Source organism: Archocentrus centrarchus, chromosome 16 (genome assembly GCF_007364275.1).
Source record: "Archocentrus centrarchus isolate MPI-CPG fArcCen1 chromosome 16, fArcCen1, whole genome shotgun sequence".
NCBI lineage: Eukaryota > Metazoa > Chordata > Actinopteri > Cichliformes > Cichlidae > Archocentrus > Archocentrus centrarchus.
Genome location: NC_044361.1, coordinates 17,790,897 through 17,809,894, shown reverse-complemented (window position 1 = coordinate 17,809,894; position 18,998 = coordinate 17,790,897). Strand labels below are relative to the sequence as shown.

The window sequence follows — 18,998 nt, the reverse complement described above, 5'->3', positions numbered from 1 at the left end:
AGGCTATTTCACCACAGCTTTTTCTGAATTTATTTGATACTGAGCTAATAGAGATTCAGCACCATGCATGTGATGAGAACCAACACATTCAGAATTTCACCTCACTGCTGTTAAAGAGATTTTCAGAGGGGAAACAGATTACTTTGACTTAAGCTATGGGTAGTGCACTCTGGCTTTCAACTGTGCAAGGCAAAACAACATGAGCACAAGATTTCACTTTGTTACCTTTTCCTTTATGTTCACAGGGGAAAACCTGAGGAATATCCATAGAAATTATCAGAAATTATGTCCTTATTCCGCAGACTATTCTCACCTAAAGGAGCTGCCATCCTCACTAAATACTTAGTAATGGCTAACAGTAATATTAATGGTTCCAACTAGACCGTTTGAGAGCTCAATGGTCAGATTAGTATTTCATGTGGTTTTAATCCAAGCCAGTAAACAGTGGAAGTACTGTGACAGTCCATAGTTTTTCACAATTAGGTCCACACACACACACACACACACACACACTGGGGTCACTGACAGTGGTTGTTGGGATGCAACCATCACCCACACAGATCTACAAAATCCTCTGGGTAGAGTGAGTGCAGCGGGTGCAGCTCCCCCTCCTCCTGGCATGCTCCTCTGCGGCCTCACAAGGACAGCCTTTGTGTCCCACCCGAGTGTGACCGAGTACAAGCATGTCTAAGAGTGACTATATGTGCATATTTGTGTCCTAGTGTCTATTTATGCATGAGTTTGTGTGTGTGCATGTGTCCTGGTATTTCTGCCCCATTTATGAGCTGCTGTCCCGCTGTGCTGGCTTAGATCCCCAACCAGTCAGTAGGACAGCACAGATTGAGGAAAGAAAGTGAGCCTCATTACTCTCTTCACACTGTTGCATTGTTGTTGGAGAAGGCAGGCTGCTGTTGAGATGGCTAAGGAGGGGAGAAAGTTGGAGGGAGCAGGGGTGTAGGTGAAAGGGAAAGTGGGATTGGGGCCAGCATTCTGGTGGTGGTACCAGAAACATTTCTTCAACTAAAGTTTCTCATTAGTGTCTGCCTGTTGCGCATCAAACATGGCAGAGGGCTCTCCCCCGTTCACATCCAGTACCATAAGTGCAAATTTTCTTTACTCTGTACTGTCAAAAAATAAATAGCACAACCTTTTCCCATTTTAAGTTGGCTGAATGGCCTTTAGGGACACCCATTTTTTTGTCTTTGAGAGGAGATTTAGTACTGAAAGTCTGGTAAAAGAACGTGAAGTGAGATTTTCAGTTTACTTTGTCATTGTTGTTGGAGTGAACATGCTGGCACTGGGCTGAGCACGGAGCAGAGGAGGAGGAGGAGACAGAGGATGTTTTGGTGGTGGGTTCCCTGGGTTTGTGTGTGCGATGCAGGGCGACTGCAGCCAGAATGCTGATTATGTGCACGTGGAAGTACATGGACCTAGGTGGGAAAGAGACGGAAAAACAGTGTGAAACTTTTATTATGCAGAAAAGAAAGAAAAGATTACAAAAAAAAATCTAAAAGGAGAACTGAGATCCAATAGAAAGGACATCGCAGGCATAGCAGCTCTTGACATGCCTCCTATTTTTGTCACAAAAATCCTCCATGTACATTCATGCTCTATATTGCCAAAAGTATTCGCTCGTCTGCCTTCGCACACATACGAACTTAAGTGGCATCCCATTCTTAATCCACAGGGTTTAATATGATGTTGGCCCACCCTTTGCAGCTATAAAAGCTTCAGCTCTTCTGTGAAGCTTTTCCACAAGGTTTAGGAGTGTTTATGAAGCTTTTCCATCCTGCCTTTCATCAACATTCCAGTTCTTGTTGAATCTGTGCCATGAAGAATTAAGACAAGTCTGAAGGTGGTCCACCCAGTATTAGTGTACCTAATAAAGTGGCCAGTGAATGTATATTAAAATAAGGGGCATTAGTTGTGCTAATGTTAAAGAAGAAATCTACATAACTGTAATGACCAGCCTTGGGGACCTGCCCTTATTTCCTGTCTCCTACTCCACTGTCAAAGACAGGAAACATGACCCGGACCAAGTTACTAGCGTATGATATAAGGACTGCTGATGGGTGAATGTGCACTCTGCCTGCACGATTGCAACTTTTTGGAACCATATGAATGTGTCAACAGGCGCTCTTGCTTGGCTTCACGTGTATGAAAACATTGGAAAATTTATATAATATTGAATCACACAACTATGGAGTTAAGGATGAGAGGATAATTTGATTAACACAGGGTAGGACATACCTGTAATAAACTATACTCTGGTCTACTGCAAGAAGCAGAAAAGGCATGACAGTGTAACAGATGGCCAGCTGCGTGGCTGCCCAAGTTAAGATGTCATAGCCCAGCTTCAAGCCTCTGGATTCCAGGAAGTAATGACGAATAGACCTTCGTATCTGGTGGGGAGAGGCAGATGGACATAGAGGGAAAAGTTGTTGTTTTCACACAGGTGATACGATTAGTGTATTCAGGGAAAACTGTTGGTGATCTCAAACTATTCAAATAATGGACAAGAAGGAGAGGAAGTGCAGAGTGTTCTTGTGCAATAAAAAGTCAGTTAAAGCTGTTCCCAGAGAGGTTTTGTTCAAACAGGCATTAAACACATTTCTGGAGTCATTTTCATACTAATGAGATACATTTTTGTTTGTAGTTGTACTGAGAAAACTGAAATATCCTTACGTTTTACACAGTTGTAATAGTAACAGGGCTGTCCAATCGAGTCACAGTTACAGCATACTGCTTGTTTTAATACAGTAAGTAAACAATTTGTTTGGCTTCCATTTGTATTCTTGATTTTTAATTTGAATTTCCAGAGAATGTAGACAACTTACAGCTCGTGCTGCTATGGTGATGGGGATGGCAGTGAGGAAGGTAAAATAGTACCCTGGATAAACACCATGCCACAGAGCAGACAGGATAAAGGTCAATGCCAAACGGTGCTTTGGGGCTCGGTCATAACACACCCTGGAAAGAGGGGAGAGAGAGGAACAAAAAAACAAAAAGGAGGAATTTGACTTTAAAGAGCCTGCAAAATGGTAAAAGAAAAAAAAAACATGGAGGGTTCTGACTGTGGGCATGAAAAGTTGGATTAACACTTGCAGCACTTACGTTTTAAGCCAAATTCCTGTTCGAATATTCCAGTTGTCTATGAAGGTCTTGAAGCTGGTTGCGGTCTAAAAAAAAAATAAATAAATAAAAAGATCATTAACTACTTAAGAGTGTGCTCCAGTGTCGAATTAACCTTCAATCAGACAGAGCGATGAAAGGTAACGCTCTCGATTTTAATCATCTGAAACAGGGCACCTCAATCCCAATGATGTTGAGGTTGCTGATGAGGTCCCAGGATGGTTTTCCATATTCATCCATCCCCAGAAAACCATAACCTGCAGCATTGTTGACTGCGTCAGCTGCCAGAGGAAGACAGAGGAAGATTATCACATGACTTCCAAGACATTTGTCCCCCAGAAACAAGGAAATGGCCAGATAAAACACACACACACACACACACACACACACACACACACACACACACACACACACACACACACACACACACACACACACACACCCTACCTAGTGTCCAGGCGAAGTAGAATTTGGGCCTTGCAGCTTGTATGGAAAAGAAAGCATAAGTGAGCCTGGTGAGGAAAGAGGCTTGGCTCACAAAGTCGGGGTCAACATTGTACGTTATCGGCAAGGACCGGGTCACAGTAAAGAAGAACAGCATACAGCCAGAGCAGACCAGCAGCTTTCGACAGACAGCATTCTGCAAAGAAAACAACTTCTGAGCACCAATAGGAAGAACCATTACACTTCAAATCACTCTGAAATAGAAATTAGCTTCTAGATCCGAGACTTAACCAAGGAGAAACTAGAAACCAACTATTGGTTTGTAGCTTTGCTGTACACCCACTGCAAGTATCAGGATCTAAAGCCAAAATCTCATTTTCTATAACAAACTTTGAGCATCAGGATCATGGGATGCATCATATGTTCCATAAAAACTTTGCACCAATTTCAACGTCTATAACACAGAATAAGAGAAAGAAGCATTCAAACCCTAGATGTTTGATTTTGCATGTCTTTAAATGCTCCAAATACTCAGTCTCAGTTTTATCAGAAGCTCTCGCCCACCTGTATTTAAATCTCCAATATATGAAGAACAGCCAATCAGAAAGCTGACTTAGAACATGGGGAAGGGAACTAAAATGACCTATTTCAGAGTGGATGAAGTGTATGCCTGCACCACATCCCATTAAAAGATAAAGAATTATTTTGAACTGTGAATGATGCAAAGCTACTCTAGTAAAGTTTCAGTAATTCCAAGCAATGCAAGAACGATGACTCAATGAATCAGGATTTAGTCCCCCTCCTGATACAGTAGCTCTCTCCAAAAATATAAAAATGAAAATAGGAAAAGACTATAAGAGCAGCAACCAGGACTCATGAACTTACCAGGGGTGACGGGTCCTGTGTCTTATTATAGCCGTTCTCCCTGTACCTTGTGGCATTCTGCTGTTTGAGCCTCGTGCTGATGTGTCTGCCCTCTATGAAGTCTACGTACTCTCTGTAGTTACTGCATGGTCCCACGAGGACACTCAGGAAGTTCAGATTATAACTCAGGTACTCAGTGAGAGTAGGCTTCACGCTACAAAGAGACATGGCAGAGATCACTGAAATGAGACAAACCTTTTGGAACCAGTAACTGAGATCGCTTCCAGTGAAACAACAGTGCTGCTTTAGAGTTTCTCCCAAGTTGTGTCGTAACATGAGGAATACATGCCATCTATTTTTAAATTAAAAAAAAAAAACAACAATAAAAAACCCACAACATTCAACAAGCGATCATGTGAACCTGCATCACTGCTTGGGTTAAGTTATATAAAAGTGACATTATGAAGTTTCATCTTCGCAATTTAAAATTAGCTTTTAATTCGGTTTCTCTGACTCACCACATACACCAGTTACCGAGGAATAAAGGGAACCAGGGATGGGTATTAAAAATTCATTTAAAAAAAAAAAAAAAAACAAACAAACAGCCACTTCCAAAGAAGTGGGAGGAAAAAAAAAAAAAAAAAAAAAATCAGGTTTTTAATGTGTTTATTACCTTTTCAAAGCTAAATCATAACCAATGAGCTTTCATCCATGTTACAAAGTATATATAATGTTTACAGTACAGTGAAACTGATACGTGAAACTGGAATCAGGACTATGCATGGTCCCTAATAAATAAAGAACAAAATTAGTCAAATGAATCTAATATTTAAGTACTATGACAAGCACAACAATTACCAGATTTACAACTACAGGGTTATTGCACAGGTGGGAGACTAGATTTTACAATTGCTTTTAGATACATTTTTATGTATTTTAAAATGGCATGCATGGTACAGTCCACTGATAATGTGATTTCATGAATTCACATGCACAAAAATGTAAGGTTTTTCCATGCAAAATGATGTCTCTTTTCTATGTTCCCAGCATGCTTTTTTCCATAAATAAACTATTCACCATGATTTCATGTCCTTGTCATTGTCCTTCGCGGCTAAAGGAAAAGAAACAGTTATTTATTCTTTAAATAAGATCTAAGTTCAGATGCACTGTGAAAGTATCTAAACAGCTTTGGTGGACATGTATATTTTACATTATAGTATTACACTCACCAGCTACTTAATTAGGTACACCGGGCCAACTGCTACCTAGTGCAAATGTCTAATCAGCCAATCACAAGGTAGCAACTCAATGCATTTAGACATTTGGTGTAACCAACATGAAAGCATTGATCCATCCTGCCTTGTATCACCAATTCAGGCTGCTGGTGGTTTCTTGGCACACTTTGGGCACCTTGGTCCCAAGTTAGCATCATTAAATATCACAACTTACCTGAGTATCATTGCTGACCATGTCCATCCCTTTTTGACCACATATTTCCTGATGGCTGCTTCCAACAGGATAACACACCATGCCAAAAAGCTTAAATCATCTTACACTGGTTTCTTGAACATGATAATAATTTCACCGTACTCAAATGGCCTCCACACAAGTCACCAGATTACTATCCAAAAAAAGCACTTTGGGATGTGGTGGAATGGGACTGTGAAATCATTCTGCATAATGAAGGCGGAGCCGACAAATCTGCAGCAGCTTATCAGTATGGACCTACCATATCAACATGGACCAAAAATCTGAATCTGTGTCATTACTGAATCTGTGCCATGAAGAATTAAAGCAGTTCAAAAGGCAAAAGGGGGTCCAACTCAATACTAGCAAGCGAGGTGTACCTAATGAAGTGGCTGGTATGTATGTAAGTGCATTTATGCATAGAGACTTAAAAACTAAAATCAGCAAGACAGAAAAAAATCCTAACAAAGTGCTTCAGTCTATTAAAATCAGGCTCTGTTTCAAAACCACATTATTACTACTGTGTTAATGAAGTCATTAATTTGCTTTGCTGTGAAAACTTACTTTATAGCGATAAGCCTCTGCTCCTGTGTCAGCTGTTCAATCTTCTTGGACATACCTGGGAAAAAAAAATGTTGATGTGTTTAATCTTTTTCCTTCTCTACCAGACATTTAAATCTCACTATGAGAGACCTTTTTCATTGAAACAAGAACAATTCACAGTGGGAAAAGCACAAGTCTGAAGAATAACTCACTTTCACACAATCAGGACTTCAACATTCAACATTTCATAAAAAACCCAGACTTCACCTTTTACAACAGGTGTGACTCCTGCAGTGTAAAAGGCCTGTCGTTCATGTTAAGTTATTCTGAGAGCGTGCTGTGAAAGGCACTGTCAGAGGCTTGCCAGTGTGCTGAGTTTACATGAGCACTGTGTGCATCCACTCCTCTGTCTTACCGTCATGGAGCTGGAAAGCAAATGTGGTGAGCTTCTGGGTTACGATCATCAAAGGCCTGGGCAGAAAAAGACGGTAAATTATTTTTCTTTAATTTGACTATAGAACCCCTCACAACCCCTGCCTGATACAGGTGGTCAATTTTGAAAAGATTTCACAGTAATAATCATGTTACATTATTTAAATATTGGCCATATGATAGCTTAGCAAGCAGTAATTTTAATATATTTGTGTTTTATCATGAAAGTAAGCACTTTTTAGTCATTTAATGCATTGCCAATGTAAAACAAAGCACTTCCCAAACTAACTGAGCCTCTGTGAGAGGCTATTGGATTTGTTTACCATTGTGAATCACTTCATTCTTTCCTAGTTGTGGCAAATCAGGTCACTTATTAATCCAATGCAATTCTTTCCTATCCCTGGAGCGTCTTTGTATCATTGTGCCTCTTTGAAAACAGTACAGCTAGATTTTCAGCTTATCAAGCTCACAGTTTGGAAACTCATGTGAATGTGTGTCCACATATAAACTACATCTCTCTCTCCCTCACGCACACACACTGCTTTGTGTCAGTGAGAGGGCTGCATTGTGTGCACAGCATGGAAAACTGAGGCAGAGAGAGGCTGGCCATGCGGCTGGCAGTGCCAGCTCAATGAAAGCTGGCAGGGGGATTTGAAGAAACGTTTTCAGCCAGTATGTGAAACACTCCAGCACTATAGCATACAGGTTCAATTTTCCATTTTCTAAACTACAGGGCAGGCAAAGTGCCCAAAATCTTTGCCTGAAGTGTCATTTCCTTTCCTTTACGCATAATTTCAGACATTACCAGTTCGTGGAAATGCTCTTGAACAAATGCAAACAGACTTTAGCGATAAGCTCTAGATGAATGACACCCTCCTGCAGAGAGCGCAGCAAAAAAAAAAAAAAAACAACAAAAAAAAAAACATGGAAAACCAGAAAAATCATCCAAATGAATGATTGCTGCTCAGTCAGAAAAAGTGAATCACACAACCTTTGCTCAGAAACAATCATTTCTGGCTAAGTAGTGTGTGTAGTTTGTTTAAAAGAAGAAAAAAAATATCCTAACCATTCTTACTGGACTGACACTAAACATAAAAACTGGATCCCTAATTCAATATGGGACCATACCAAAGGCTGACTCATAGGCCTGGCTGCTCATCTCTAAAGTCACGTGGAGTGTAAGTGAGGCTGCCAGCAAATTCATCCACGCTGGAGCTAGGCAAAGAAGCTGCTGAACACAGAGGCCAGCAAAGTCAGCTGTTACTTGAAAAAGAAACGCATAGAAAAATGGACATTTCCAATGAAACCACCCCACACATGGACTGGTTGTAGGAGGCAGAGAGCACCCTAACTTTCCTTGGCTGGGCATTGTCAACTGAACAAGTCTTGCTGCTGGCCTTTTAATCAGATGTTTTCTATATGCACAAGGCTGAGGGAGTCACTGTGCAAGCAGGTGCCCCAAAGTGTAAAAACGTTAGGTGATAACATATCTAAAACTCAAACGTCTGGATAATGTGCTGTCACAAGGAAGGTGTGGCAAAGAGGAGAGGAAAGAAAAGATTCAGAGTTTCCTCACCCAGAGAAGTCAGTGGAAAGTATTCCATAATTAAAGATGAAGACTCTGCTCACTTGGCACACAGTCAGATAGCCCATAGATATCACCATGGAATACCTGAGCGAGACAGAACGACACAATCAAAGGACAATTCAAACACTCTTTTGATACAATAATCAGAAAAAGAAAAAAAGAGAGAACAAGATGGTGCGTTAACATTTGACTCACCAGTGAATGAGTTTGGAGATATAATTTAAAGAAATTTTCTTAATGAGTCATAAGAAATTACTGGAAGTGACTGTTGCCTCTTGCCTATTTCATCAAAATGAAGATGTGACTGTTTTCATCACATACTCAGATGAAGACATTTCCATGCATCCCTCTCATTTCAAAAGACAATGACCAATAATACAGGCACAGGTAAGAACTTCTGTTATTTCTGAGGCAGTAAAAAATGAAACCTGATATTCTGGCTTACATTTCACATTGTCAAAGCCACAAACATTGCCATACCTTAACACAACGATTGTTTATTGTTCTGGTTGTGCCCTAGAATCTCCTAACTTTATCCTAAAGCATTCACTTCCCGTGTTTCCCCCTGTGTCAGTGACACACACAGGTGTGTATCCAGGAGACCATTTTGAGCTTACATAGTGTTTTGCTTCTGAAACCTAAAGAACAATACTGGTTTTACCTTGCTCTACCTTCAGGTAATCCTTGAATACCATAGCAACATGACCATACCACATTTCTGCTCCAGCCATAAAAAGGAAAAAAAAAAAAAAAAAAACTACCAGAGACACACCTGAGCCATTCTGTCTCAAGCCAACACCCACATACAACCAAACATGATGAAAAACACATATGCATTAAGAGCTCCACAGAAACACTCCAAACATGACAGTTTCAACATCCACATAAACAACTGCCAGCTGTCTGCAATGAGCAGACTGGTCCGGTTGGCATGCCTGGATTCCTGTCACCTGACATGCTTTCCACCGGTTTCATACTTTTAAAAAAGGTACTTTAGTTCAAGCCACATTATAACAGGAAGATAAAGTGGGTGGGGTGCATTACAATAATATCTTTCTTAGAATGTGTGCCAGAGAGTGAATGAGTGGTAAACTTCAAGGGCGTGAGCAATGATCTACTATCTATTATCTACACTACAAACACAGATATCAAAAGCAGCGCAGCTGCTTAAACTTAGCAACTTAGCCCACCTAAGAAGTAAATGTTTCATGGGCTGGGTTGATCTTGTTTGGCAAGTCCGACCTGAAAACGGTGACTAGTACTGCAGCCTCATTATGGGAAATTAAAGGCTGTAACAGTCCTGCCGCACACGTATGGGCTTGACGGAACAGACACCAGTCAATACAACCAGAAACGTGAGTTTGATGAGCAGGTCTGCAACCAGACCGTCCAGGCTACACCACGGTTACAAGAATTACAGGCAAAAGACCAACAGTTGCACAACTGCATGCGAGAATCCATCAGTCTTTTACACTTGTTGTTGTTGTTGTTGTAGTAAAGAAGACAGCATTTCTGAAACCATTACACACGCACATTATCGCCCATTGAGGTATGAATTTACCTGTGCACATTGCTGATGTCAGCTTTGACGATGATCAAGTAGTTTGCAACAACCACAACCAGGATGTGAGATGAATACCTGCAGAAGTGACATAAAACAATCTGAATGTGCTTTAAATGACACAGGCTGCATGTGCCAGTACATCTTAAATTCCCCTGAGACCTGCTACTAAAGCAATGAACACAACCACATATATTTCTAATTTGTCTCATAAGTGTGTACGTTCATTGTTCTACTGTAATTATAACCCTGGGGCACTAAAAACATTTAGCACTGTATCCCACATCGTTTCACTGCTGTAGAAATCTCAGGAAGTTGCGTAAAGTTTAAATATCAAAACAGGATACAAATAATTTAAACCTCATATTTACAGTGAAAAACAATACAAAGACAACACAGGAAATGCAACATTTGTTCACTTTGAATTTAACATCAACACATTTCTGAAAGTTGGTTACCACCTGTTACCACATTTTAAATGCATATTTTTCAGCATTTAACACATTGCTTCCTACTATTTTCAAATGAATGTATGAGCTAAGAGATTTGTAAATCACTGCATTCTGATTTTATTTCAATCTCGTGTACCCACTGTTAAAAAAAATAACACATTTCTATAAGAGTCAAAAACAGTAACCTTTCTGTCAATTAACTTTATCTATTACTTGATTACTTTGGTGCAGTATGAATGGCAATTGTGGGTGGAGTGTGTTTATTAATAGGAGGAGCTGTAAAACTTGTGAAAATACAGTTTAAAGCTCCAAAATCTATGCCCTCCTTCATATTTTCCAAAGCCAAACAGTGGGCCAGATTGGAACGTTTGCCAGGCCAATTCTGGCCCCGAGCCTCATGTTTGACACCCCTGGGATCCTCAGCTTTGTTTTGTTTTTTTAATACTGTACGCCTAAATGTCACAAATGTTATCTCAGCACATACATATAGTGACGTTATGTCAGTGGGTTACTGGAGACAAAAAAATGAATGGAGTACTGCGTGGAACAGTAGAATACAGTACCATCCAAAGCAGAAGATGAGAAAGGCAATGCCGATTAGAGCGGCAACAGTGTGCCTGACCCGGGGACGGACACGGGCCGGGCTGAGGTAGAGACGAAAGCAGAAGGCAGCAATTAGGGCAAATAGCTGGCATGCCAGAAAATTCACCTGTGTGGGAGGAGACAGAAATGAGTATGAGGTGTACAGCCGTCAAATCATTTACGTTTTATACCTGTTATAGGTAATTAAGGACTTTCATTAAAATCTTTCTCGTGATACTAGTTAAGGAAAGTACCAAATGGCTGTGTATGACACGTTACTGAGCTTGAGAAATCGGTGTTGGGGCCAGGAAAGTTAATCGAAATCCTCCCAATACTATTACAATAATGTGGGCGTCGACGACTTTTAAGGAGTCACCGCACGTGTATCCCTCAAGTGACACAATGTTCACAGACAAGACATTAATTTATGACATGAAATGCTTTTTTTAAAAAAAAACAAAAAAAAAACTGCATGATAGAGGAAAAATTGTATTTATAATCCTTCCGAAATAGCCCCGCTGAGTTATGACTCATGCTAGTCCTACCTGATCAAGAGGGAAGCGCAAGTATTCACTGACGGGCAGCAGCAGTTCGGATCCAGTGGTTTTAAACGGAGTCTGCGCCGGCTCGCCCATCCTACGCAGCTTTTCTGTCACGACACCTCGGTTTTCCAGGTTATCTTTTGCTGTGTTTTGTAGCAAACTACTTACTATTTTCTGTGACTGAAATTCATCGTTTTCCCGAGAGCGCCCGTGACAAGTCAAACCAGTCGGCCGACCAGAAACACTCCTCCCTCCTCCTCCTCCTTTCCCTCCGCGTCGGTACCAGTCGAGTTTGGTACAGGCACACGAAAAATAAATAGCCTTTCCGGTTAAGGCTTGCAAAGTAAAAGCTAGTAAAAGTTTAACGCCACAGTAGAGTTCGCATAAGGATACAAATCTATTTCCCGGCTATAGTCTTGATTTAGCCATACAATGTCCTCATGTCCTATAGAAAAAGTCTAGACGTATCCGATACTTTTCAAAATTGGCATGTGTGCTTTTATTTTGAAAACACTTGCTGTAAACATTACATTCAAAGATTTAAAAAAAAAAAAGCCCATACTGTCTCATACGTTAGCTACAACATCCTATTTAAAGGTTAACCTTTTATTGGTATGTTAAACGTTTGAAATAGGATGTTGTAGTAGTCCCAAAAACTAGTAATATCTAAATGCTGTTACATGTCACTTCCGGTGTTTTCTCAAACTTGACGCCGCAGCCCCATATGCGCGTTTTCTCTCACACTTGGTGACAAATATTCAAGCCAGTGTGAATTCAGTACTGCCTTAACACTGGCAAGCCTTAAGCAGACCCTCATTTCTTTATATTTTGCTAGGGGGAAAATGTGAAACGAGTGCTGTGATTTATTGAAACATGCAAACATAAAGGGAAATATAGTATAAAATGCAAAATTATAATTTTCTAATGAGACTGAAAGTCAATATTTGGTGTGACCACCTTTATTCTTCAACACAGCCTGTACTGTATCAGGCAAGCCTTAGTTCTCCAAGCTTCTTGAAGGATATTTAAAGCTCTTCTTTGGATATTGGCTGTCGCTTCTTCTGTTTTTTACCAAGATGATCCCACACTGCTTCAATAATGTTGAGGTCCGGGCTCTGGGGAGGCCACTCCATGACTGATGGTGTTTAATTGTGTGTTTTTTCTATCTGGATTTGTTTTTACTGCACTGGCAGTGTGTTTGGGATCATTGTCATGCTGAAAAATTAACTGCACTGCATGGTAGATAAATCTGATGGTACTTTGCTGTGTTCAATATTCCATCAATTTTGACATGATTCCCAACACCACTGGCTGAAATGCAGCTCCAAACCATGACAGACCCTTCAGTGTGTTTTAGACTCTCACTGTTGTGCCTCTCTCCTGGTGTCAGGTCCTGTGTCAGGTCTTTGTTGGATTTTTTTTCCCGTTTCTTAATGACATGACTTTCAGATACTGTTCATCTACTATAGATAGTTTTTTAGGCTTGACACTTCTTGTGTAATCCACTTGTCCAGTTTCCTTAAAATGCTTAAGGACAGACTGCACAACATGTTGAGATATACCAAGTTTTCAGCTAATAGATCTTTGGTAATCACTTTATTAGCACACACACAACAAAAAATACTGTTTTATGCCTGTCAAACTGTGTTATCTTTGGCATTTTTTTAGAGATTCCACTACAGAAATTGTAACAAATTATATGTTTTTGAAACAGGCTGCTACTAACAAAGTGCCTAAAGATACAATTTAAATTTGGTTTTATGTTGTCTGTTATGTGTAGACACAACACTGGTTCACCCCTTGAATTGCGTCCCTTTTTTACTTGAATGATCCATAAAACAGTGTTATTAGTGGCTTAAAGAAACAAATAAAAAAACATTCCTCTGAAAATGGTCACATTCAAGAACTGGACTGAAAATGAATGGTCAAGCAAAAACCTAAAGAAAGAACAGGTAGCTCAAGACATTCACATGGTGCAGTAGATTAAAAACTAGAGCATTCATCTTTACGCTAAGGTGGGAAAAGAGAGTAAATAGCCTCAGGGCAGATTTTAAACCAGGCCTTACAGCACATGGGTCACCTTCTCTATACAGCGAGCTAAACCAGCACCTCTGCTTTGTTGACTTACCATACATGGCTCAAAGCTTTGTTTAATCTTGTTCCTAGTTATGTTTGTTGCAGGGACACTGCTGTGAGTTGCAGTTAATATCCATATATCAAGTTTTGAGAGTGACCTTCAAAATTTTGTATTTTCTAAATGATAAACAATCAATTTGACATTGAATGAATGGATGAGAATTATTCTTTCTTCTTGTTCCCCCTCAATAATGAGGACAGTTAAAGATTAGCTGAAAAATCAAACCCAGGAGAAGGTTGGTTAGGGCAGTTTATCATCTTTTAATCTGATGCAGTTTCTTCCTGAATCTTTCTCCCTCTGAGAGATGGTCTATTCAACCAGTTTGTCATCCGGTCACCACAATTCACCGTCTGTTTACAGCATATACAAACCATATGGACCATGTTGGCTAGTATGACAGCAATGTTGTATGACCTCTGAGTCAAACTGTTTACTTGCCATGCAGTAAAATGTCACTAAAATGTTATATATCCCCATTTATATTACTGATCGACACAACATTCTTTTTAGCTGTTTCAGCCACTTCAAAGTTATTATTGTATTATCTGTCAAAGTAAAAATAAAAAGGAAATGTGTGAAAACAGCATGGCATGTGGGATTTGGCAAAGGGCTCAAACTGCACTCGTCTGTCAGGCCATCTAAATTGGATTTCAGTCAGGGGACAGTAAAGTAAAGTAAAGTAAAACTTGATTTATATAGCACCTTTCACAGATAAAATCACAAAGTGCTTTACAATGTGCAAGTAAAATAAATAATAGCCGATAAGACAAAGTAAAACATTTAACTAAAAGCTTGTCTGAATAAAAGTGTTTTAAGCTGCTTTTTAAAAGAATCAACAGATTCGGCCATGCGGAGAGACAATGGCAGGGCATTCCACAGTCTGGGGGCTACTACCTGAAAGGACCGGTCACCCCGGGTTTTAAACCGGGTCTTAGGGACCCTCAGGAGGTTCTGGCTTGAGGACCGAAGATTGCGGCCTGAAGAAAAAGCGGTCAACATTTTGGTGATGTCATCACTGGAGTTAGTTACACTTTCAACTTTTTCCTTGTTCAGAAACTCTTCTGTGATTTTTTGCAGTTTTATCTCATTGTCGTGTTAGAAAAATCCTCTTCATTCAAACATCTTGTATGGTGACTCTAAGGTGCCCCCCACCACACACACACATGCACAAAAAAAACAACCAACCAAACACAAGCATTTTCCAAAACACATTTTCAACAAGATGTTTCTTTCTTTTCATTTAGTTTGTTTAAATATCATCTTTATGATTCCCGAGATGCTCTGCATACAGTGCAGACTGCAGAAACAATACTGTCACTGTTGAACATGTTTAAAAGCATGCTTTGCCTTACAAATGTCTCTGTTTTAGTTATGTCTGCTAACATGAGCTGGACAACTCTGGATAACAAAAGCAGGCAGAACTTTGTTGAACATTATCCAGTAATTTCAGTCTGAATTCCTTCCAGCGTGCTTTCAAGGAAGGAATGCCATTGTTAAAATATTCTCTCATTATCCCAAACTCCTTTTCCATCTTTTTAAACTCAATTTCAATTCCAGGCAAGGACACTGCTGAAAGTAGTACAGAAACTTCAGTCTGTCACTAAGAACTTGAATTGTATCCATTTAAAAACAAAAATTGTTAATACTAACTCTTCATAAAGGGAAATGTTGTGTTTTAAGTTTTGTTGTTATATTTTGCACCTTGGGGCACCATAGATCTTGAAACTGCAAGGCATCTTTTTACTTTGTTTGGGGATGTACAGTCATGTGAAAAATTAAGTACACCCCATGATTCAACAGCTCCTAGAACCACCTTTAGCAGCAATAAATTGAAGTAATCATTTTCTGTATGGCTGCATCAGTCTCTCACGTTGTTGTGGAGGATTTTGGACCCACACATCTTTACAGTGTTCCTTCAGTTCATTGAACTTTGCAGGCATTCATTTATGCACAGCTCTCTCAAGAACCTACCACAACATTTCAATCATGTTGAAGTCTGGACTTTGACTGGGCCACTGCAAATCCTTGATTCTTTTATTTTTCAGCCATTCAGTTGTAGATTTGTTGCTCTGCCTGAGATCATCGTCTGTTTCAGCCAAGCTTCAGCTGTTGGACAGATGGCCTCACATTTGATTCTAGAATACTTTGGTATACAGAGAAGTTCGTGGTCAACTCAGTGACTGCAAGGTGCTCAGGTCCTGTAGCTGCAAAACCAGCCCAAACCCCTCCACCACTGTGCTGACAGTTGGTATGAAGTGTTTGTGCTCATGTTGTCATAACTGGACAGTGTTTCAGGCAGAGTTGGACCCAAAATGCAAGACGCCGTAGGCACAAGATAACTTTAAAGGGTGTTTATTGCGTGACCAAAATAACAGAACCAAAATCCACATGAAGACTAGGCCAAGAGCATAATCCATAAACGGACGAGAACTGGAAACAGGGACACACACACTCCACCGTGACATAAACAGTGACCTGACAATGAACTGACTCAAATGCAGACAATAAATACACACTAGGTAATGAGGGGATGAGGAACACCTGAGAGGAAGGCACAGGAAGGAAAACTGAACACCACAGACAAGAAACAAGACCCTACCAAAATAAAACAGGAAGTGGAACACAGACAATGACTAGGACACAAGAACTTGACAAAGACAGAGGATATCAAAGCATAGAGACCCCCCCCCCAAAAAAAAAAGGTCAGCTCCTGACTGCCCAAACAGAAAACAAACCCAAACCAGGGCGGGAGGCGAGAAACCACGACGGAGGGCCCAAGACAAAACCAGAACGCAAAACAAAAGCAAGCAGGGAGCAACAGAGGAAACAAGCCCAGGAAGAGAACAAAAACACAGGGACAAAACAAAAGGCAGCAACACTGGCTGAAAAACGGTCCAAAAAACAAAAATCAAAGCACCTGGGATGAAGAAGCAGTCCAGGAGGGCCAAGAGCAAGGACCAAAACAAAAAAAAAACAAAAACACAGGGTCAGAACAAAAAGTGTCGGCATAAGGCTGGAAAACATTCCAGGGTGGCCTCCTGGCCAAGGGGCTAGAACAGAAACAAAAGCAAAAACAGCAGCACATAACTGGGGGAAACAGTTCAAGGGGCCGCCCAGGCCAAGGGGCCTGACAGCTGAGTCCAGACAAGTCAGGAGGCCGACTGCAGTGCCAGCGGTGGCGACAAAGCAGATCAGGGGGCTTTCCACAGTGCCAGCAGTGGCGACAAAGCAAATCAGGGGGCTTTCCACAGTGCCAGCAGTGGCGACAAGATGAGACAGGAGGCTGACCGCGCTCCCAGCTGCAGTGCTGAGACAAGACAGGAGGCCGACCGTGCTCCCGTCGGCAAAACAGGACAGGAGGCCGACCACGGTCCCGGCAGCGGCGAGACAGGACAGGAGGCCGACCGTGCTCCTGGTGGCGGTGGCGAGACAGGACCGGAGGCTAACCAGGCTCCCGGTGGTGGCGAGACAGGACAGAAGGCCAACCGCGCTCCTGGTGGCGGGGCGAGACAGGACAGGAGGCCGACTGCGCTTCTGGTGGCGGGGCGAGACAGGACAGGAGGCTGACTGCGCTCCTGGTGGCGGGGCGAGACAGGACAGGAGGCCGACTGCGCTTCTGGTGGCAGCGGCGAGGCAGGAGGCCTGGATGGAGCCAGACGCTCGGGCTGAGCATGACCTTCGGCCTCCAGACAGGGCTCGGACGGGGCTCGGATGGAGCCGGACGCTTGGGCTAAGCGGGACCCTCGAGCTCCAGATGGGGCTCGGACTGAGCTGGACGCTTGGGCTGAGTGGAACCTTTGGGCTCCAGACGGGGCTCAGACTGACCCGGACGCTCACGCTGAGTGGGATCCTCAGGCTGTACAGGACCTTTTGGATGAGGCCCCGAGTGCACAGGCTGGGGCTGCAGTGCAGGGCGCACAGCTGTCCCCATGGACAGCTGGGGCTGCTCTGGGGATTACATGGGTGTGTATGGTGGTGGTGAGGATGACGGGGACAAGGGCCAGGAGGCTGCTGCAGCTGACAGAGGCTCTGACTCAGGTTGCGGGAAAGCTACTGCAGCTGACAGGGGCTCTGACTGGGGCTCTGACCGGGGAACTAGGGGCTCTGACAGGGGCTCTGACTGGGGCTCTGAACGGGGAACTAGGGGCTCCGACAGGGGCTCTAACCAGGGAACTAGGGGCTCTGACTGGGGGTCTGACGGAAGAGACAGGGTCTCTGACCGGGGAACTAGGGTCTCTGACTGGGGCTCTGACTGAGGAACTAGGGGCTCTGACGGGGGCTCTGACTGGAGAGACACAAAACACAGGAGTCCAAACATGGCTCAAAAACAGTCCAGGGTCCTCCCAGAGGAGTAACACAGACCCCAAAAAAAACAAAACAAAACCACAGGGCGGAGCCAAAAATCAGCGGCACGAAGCCAGATTAAAAAAACAGTCCAAACACAAAACAGGCGACGAGGCAAAACAGTTCAGGGGGGTCTGCCGGGAAATCCATAGTGGAAAACAGACAGTTCAGGGGGCCGACCGCGCTTCCAGCAGCGGCGGCGGGGCGAGGCTGGAGGCCGATCGCGATCCCAGTAGCGGCAACGAGGAGACGACACAGGAGGCCGACTGCGCTCCCAGTGGCAGTGGCAATGAGGAGACGAGACAGGAGGCGCTCCCAGCGGCGGTGATGACGCAGGTCAGGAGGCCGTCCACGTGGCATGCGGTGGAGATGGATGACCTCAGGCGGGCGGCCAAGTGGCATGCAGCGGAGACTCTCCAGAGCCTTAGCCAGCCTGGACTCTTCTGAGCCCAGGCTGGTCAAAGACTCGGGACACTTGGAGGACTCAGAGCGCTCGGGCTGAGAGGGAACCCCTGGCAGCTCGGACTGAGCAGGACTCCTTAACGGCTTGGACTCTGGTTCAGGACCCCCTGGCGGCTTGGTCTGAGCGGGACTCCTTAACGGCTTGGACTCTGGTTCAGGACCCCCTGGCGGCTCGGTCTGAGCGGGACCCCCTGGCGGCTCGGACTGAGCGGGCCAAGGCTGCGGTGCAGAGTGCACAGCTGTCTCCCTGGACAGCTGGGGCTGCTTTAGGGATTGCCTAGGTGCAGGTGATGGAGGTGGTGTGGAAGCTGACACTAGGGGCTCTGACTGCGGGGAAGCTGACTGAGGTGGAACTGGAGGCGGGGAAGCTGACTGAGGGGAAGCTAAGGGGACCAAAACTACAGAGGGAACAGGAGCAGAGGGGACTGGGACTGAAGATGAGGTAGGG

General features: G+C 42.9%; 1 protein-coding gene across 1 annotated transcript; it reads right to left on the bottom strand.

Annotated features, from left to right (window-relative positions):
• Positions 1-510: 510 nt before the first annotated feature.
• Positions 511-11,862, bottom strand: mboat1 (membrane bound O-acyltransferase domain containing 1). Its single transcript, XM_030750826.1, has 13 exons — positions 11,611-11,862; positions 11,047-11,192; positions 10,032-10,109; positions 8,459-8,554; positions 6,866-6,921; positions 6,472-6,526; positions 4,462-4,654; positions 3,580-3,772; positions 3,310-3,413; positions 3,115-3,179; positions 2,838-2,970; positions 2,251-2,402; positions 511-1,430 (listed from the first exon to the last, which is right to left on the bottom strand). Exons 1-13 carry the CDS (start codon positions 11,698-11,700, stop codon positions 1,256-1,258), a joined length of 1,536 nt encoding a protein of 511 aa, XP_030606686.1. The 5' UTR covers positions 11,701-11,862; the 3' UTR covers positions 511-1,255.
• Between the last annotated feature and the right edge of the window lie 7,136 nt (positions 11,863-18,998).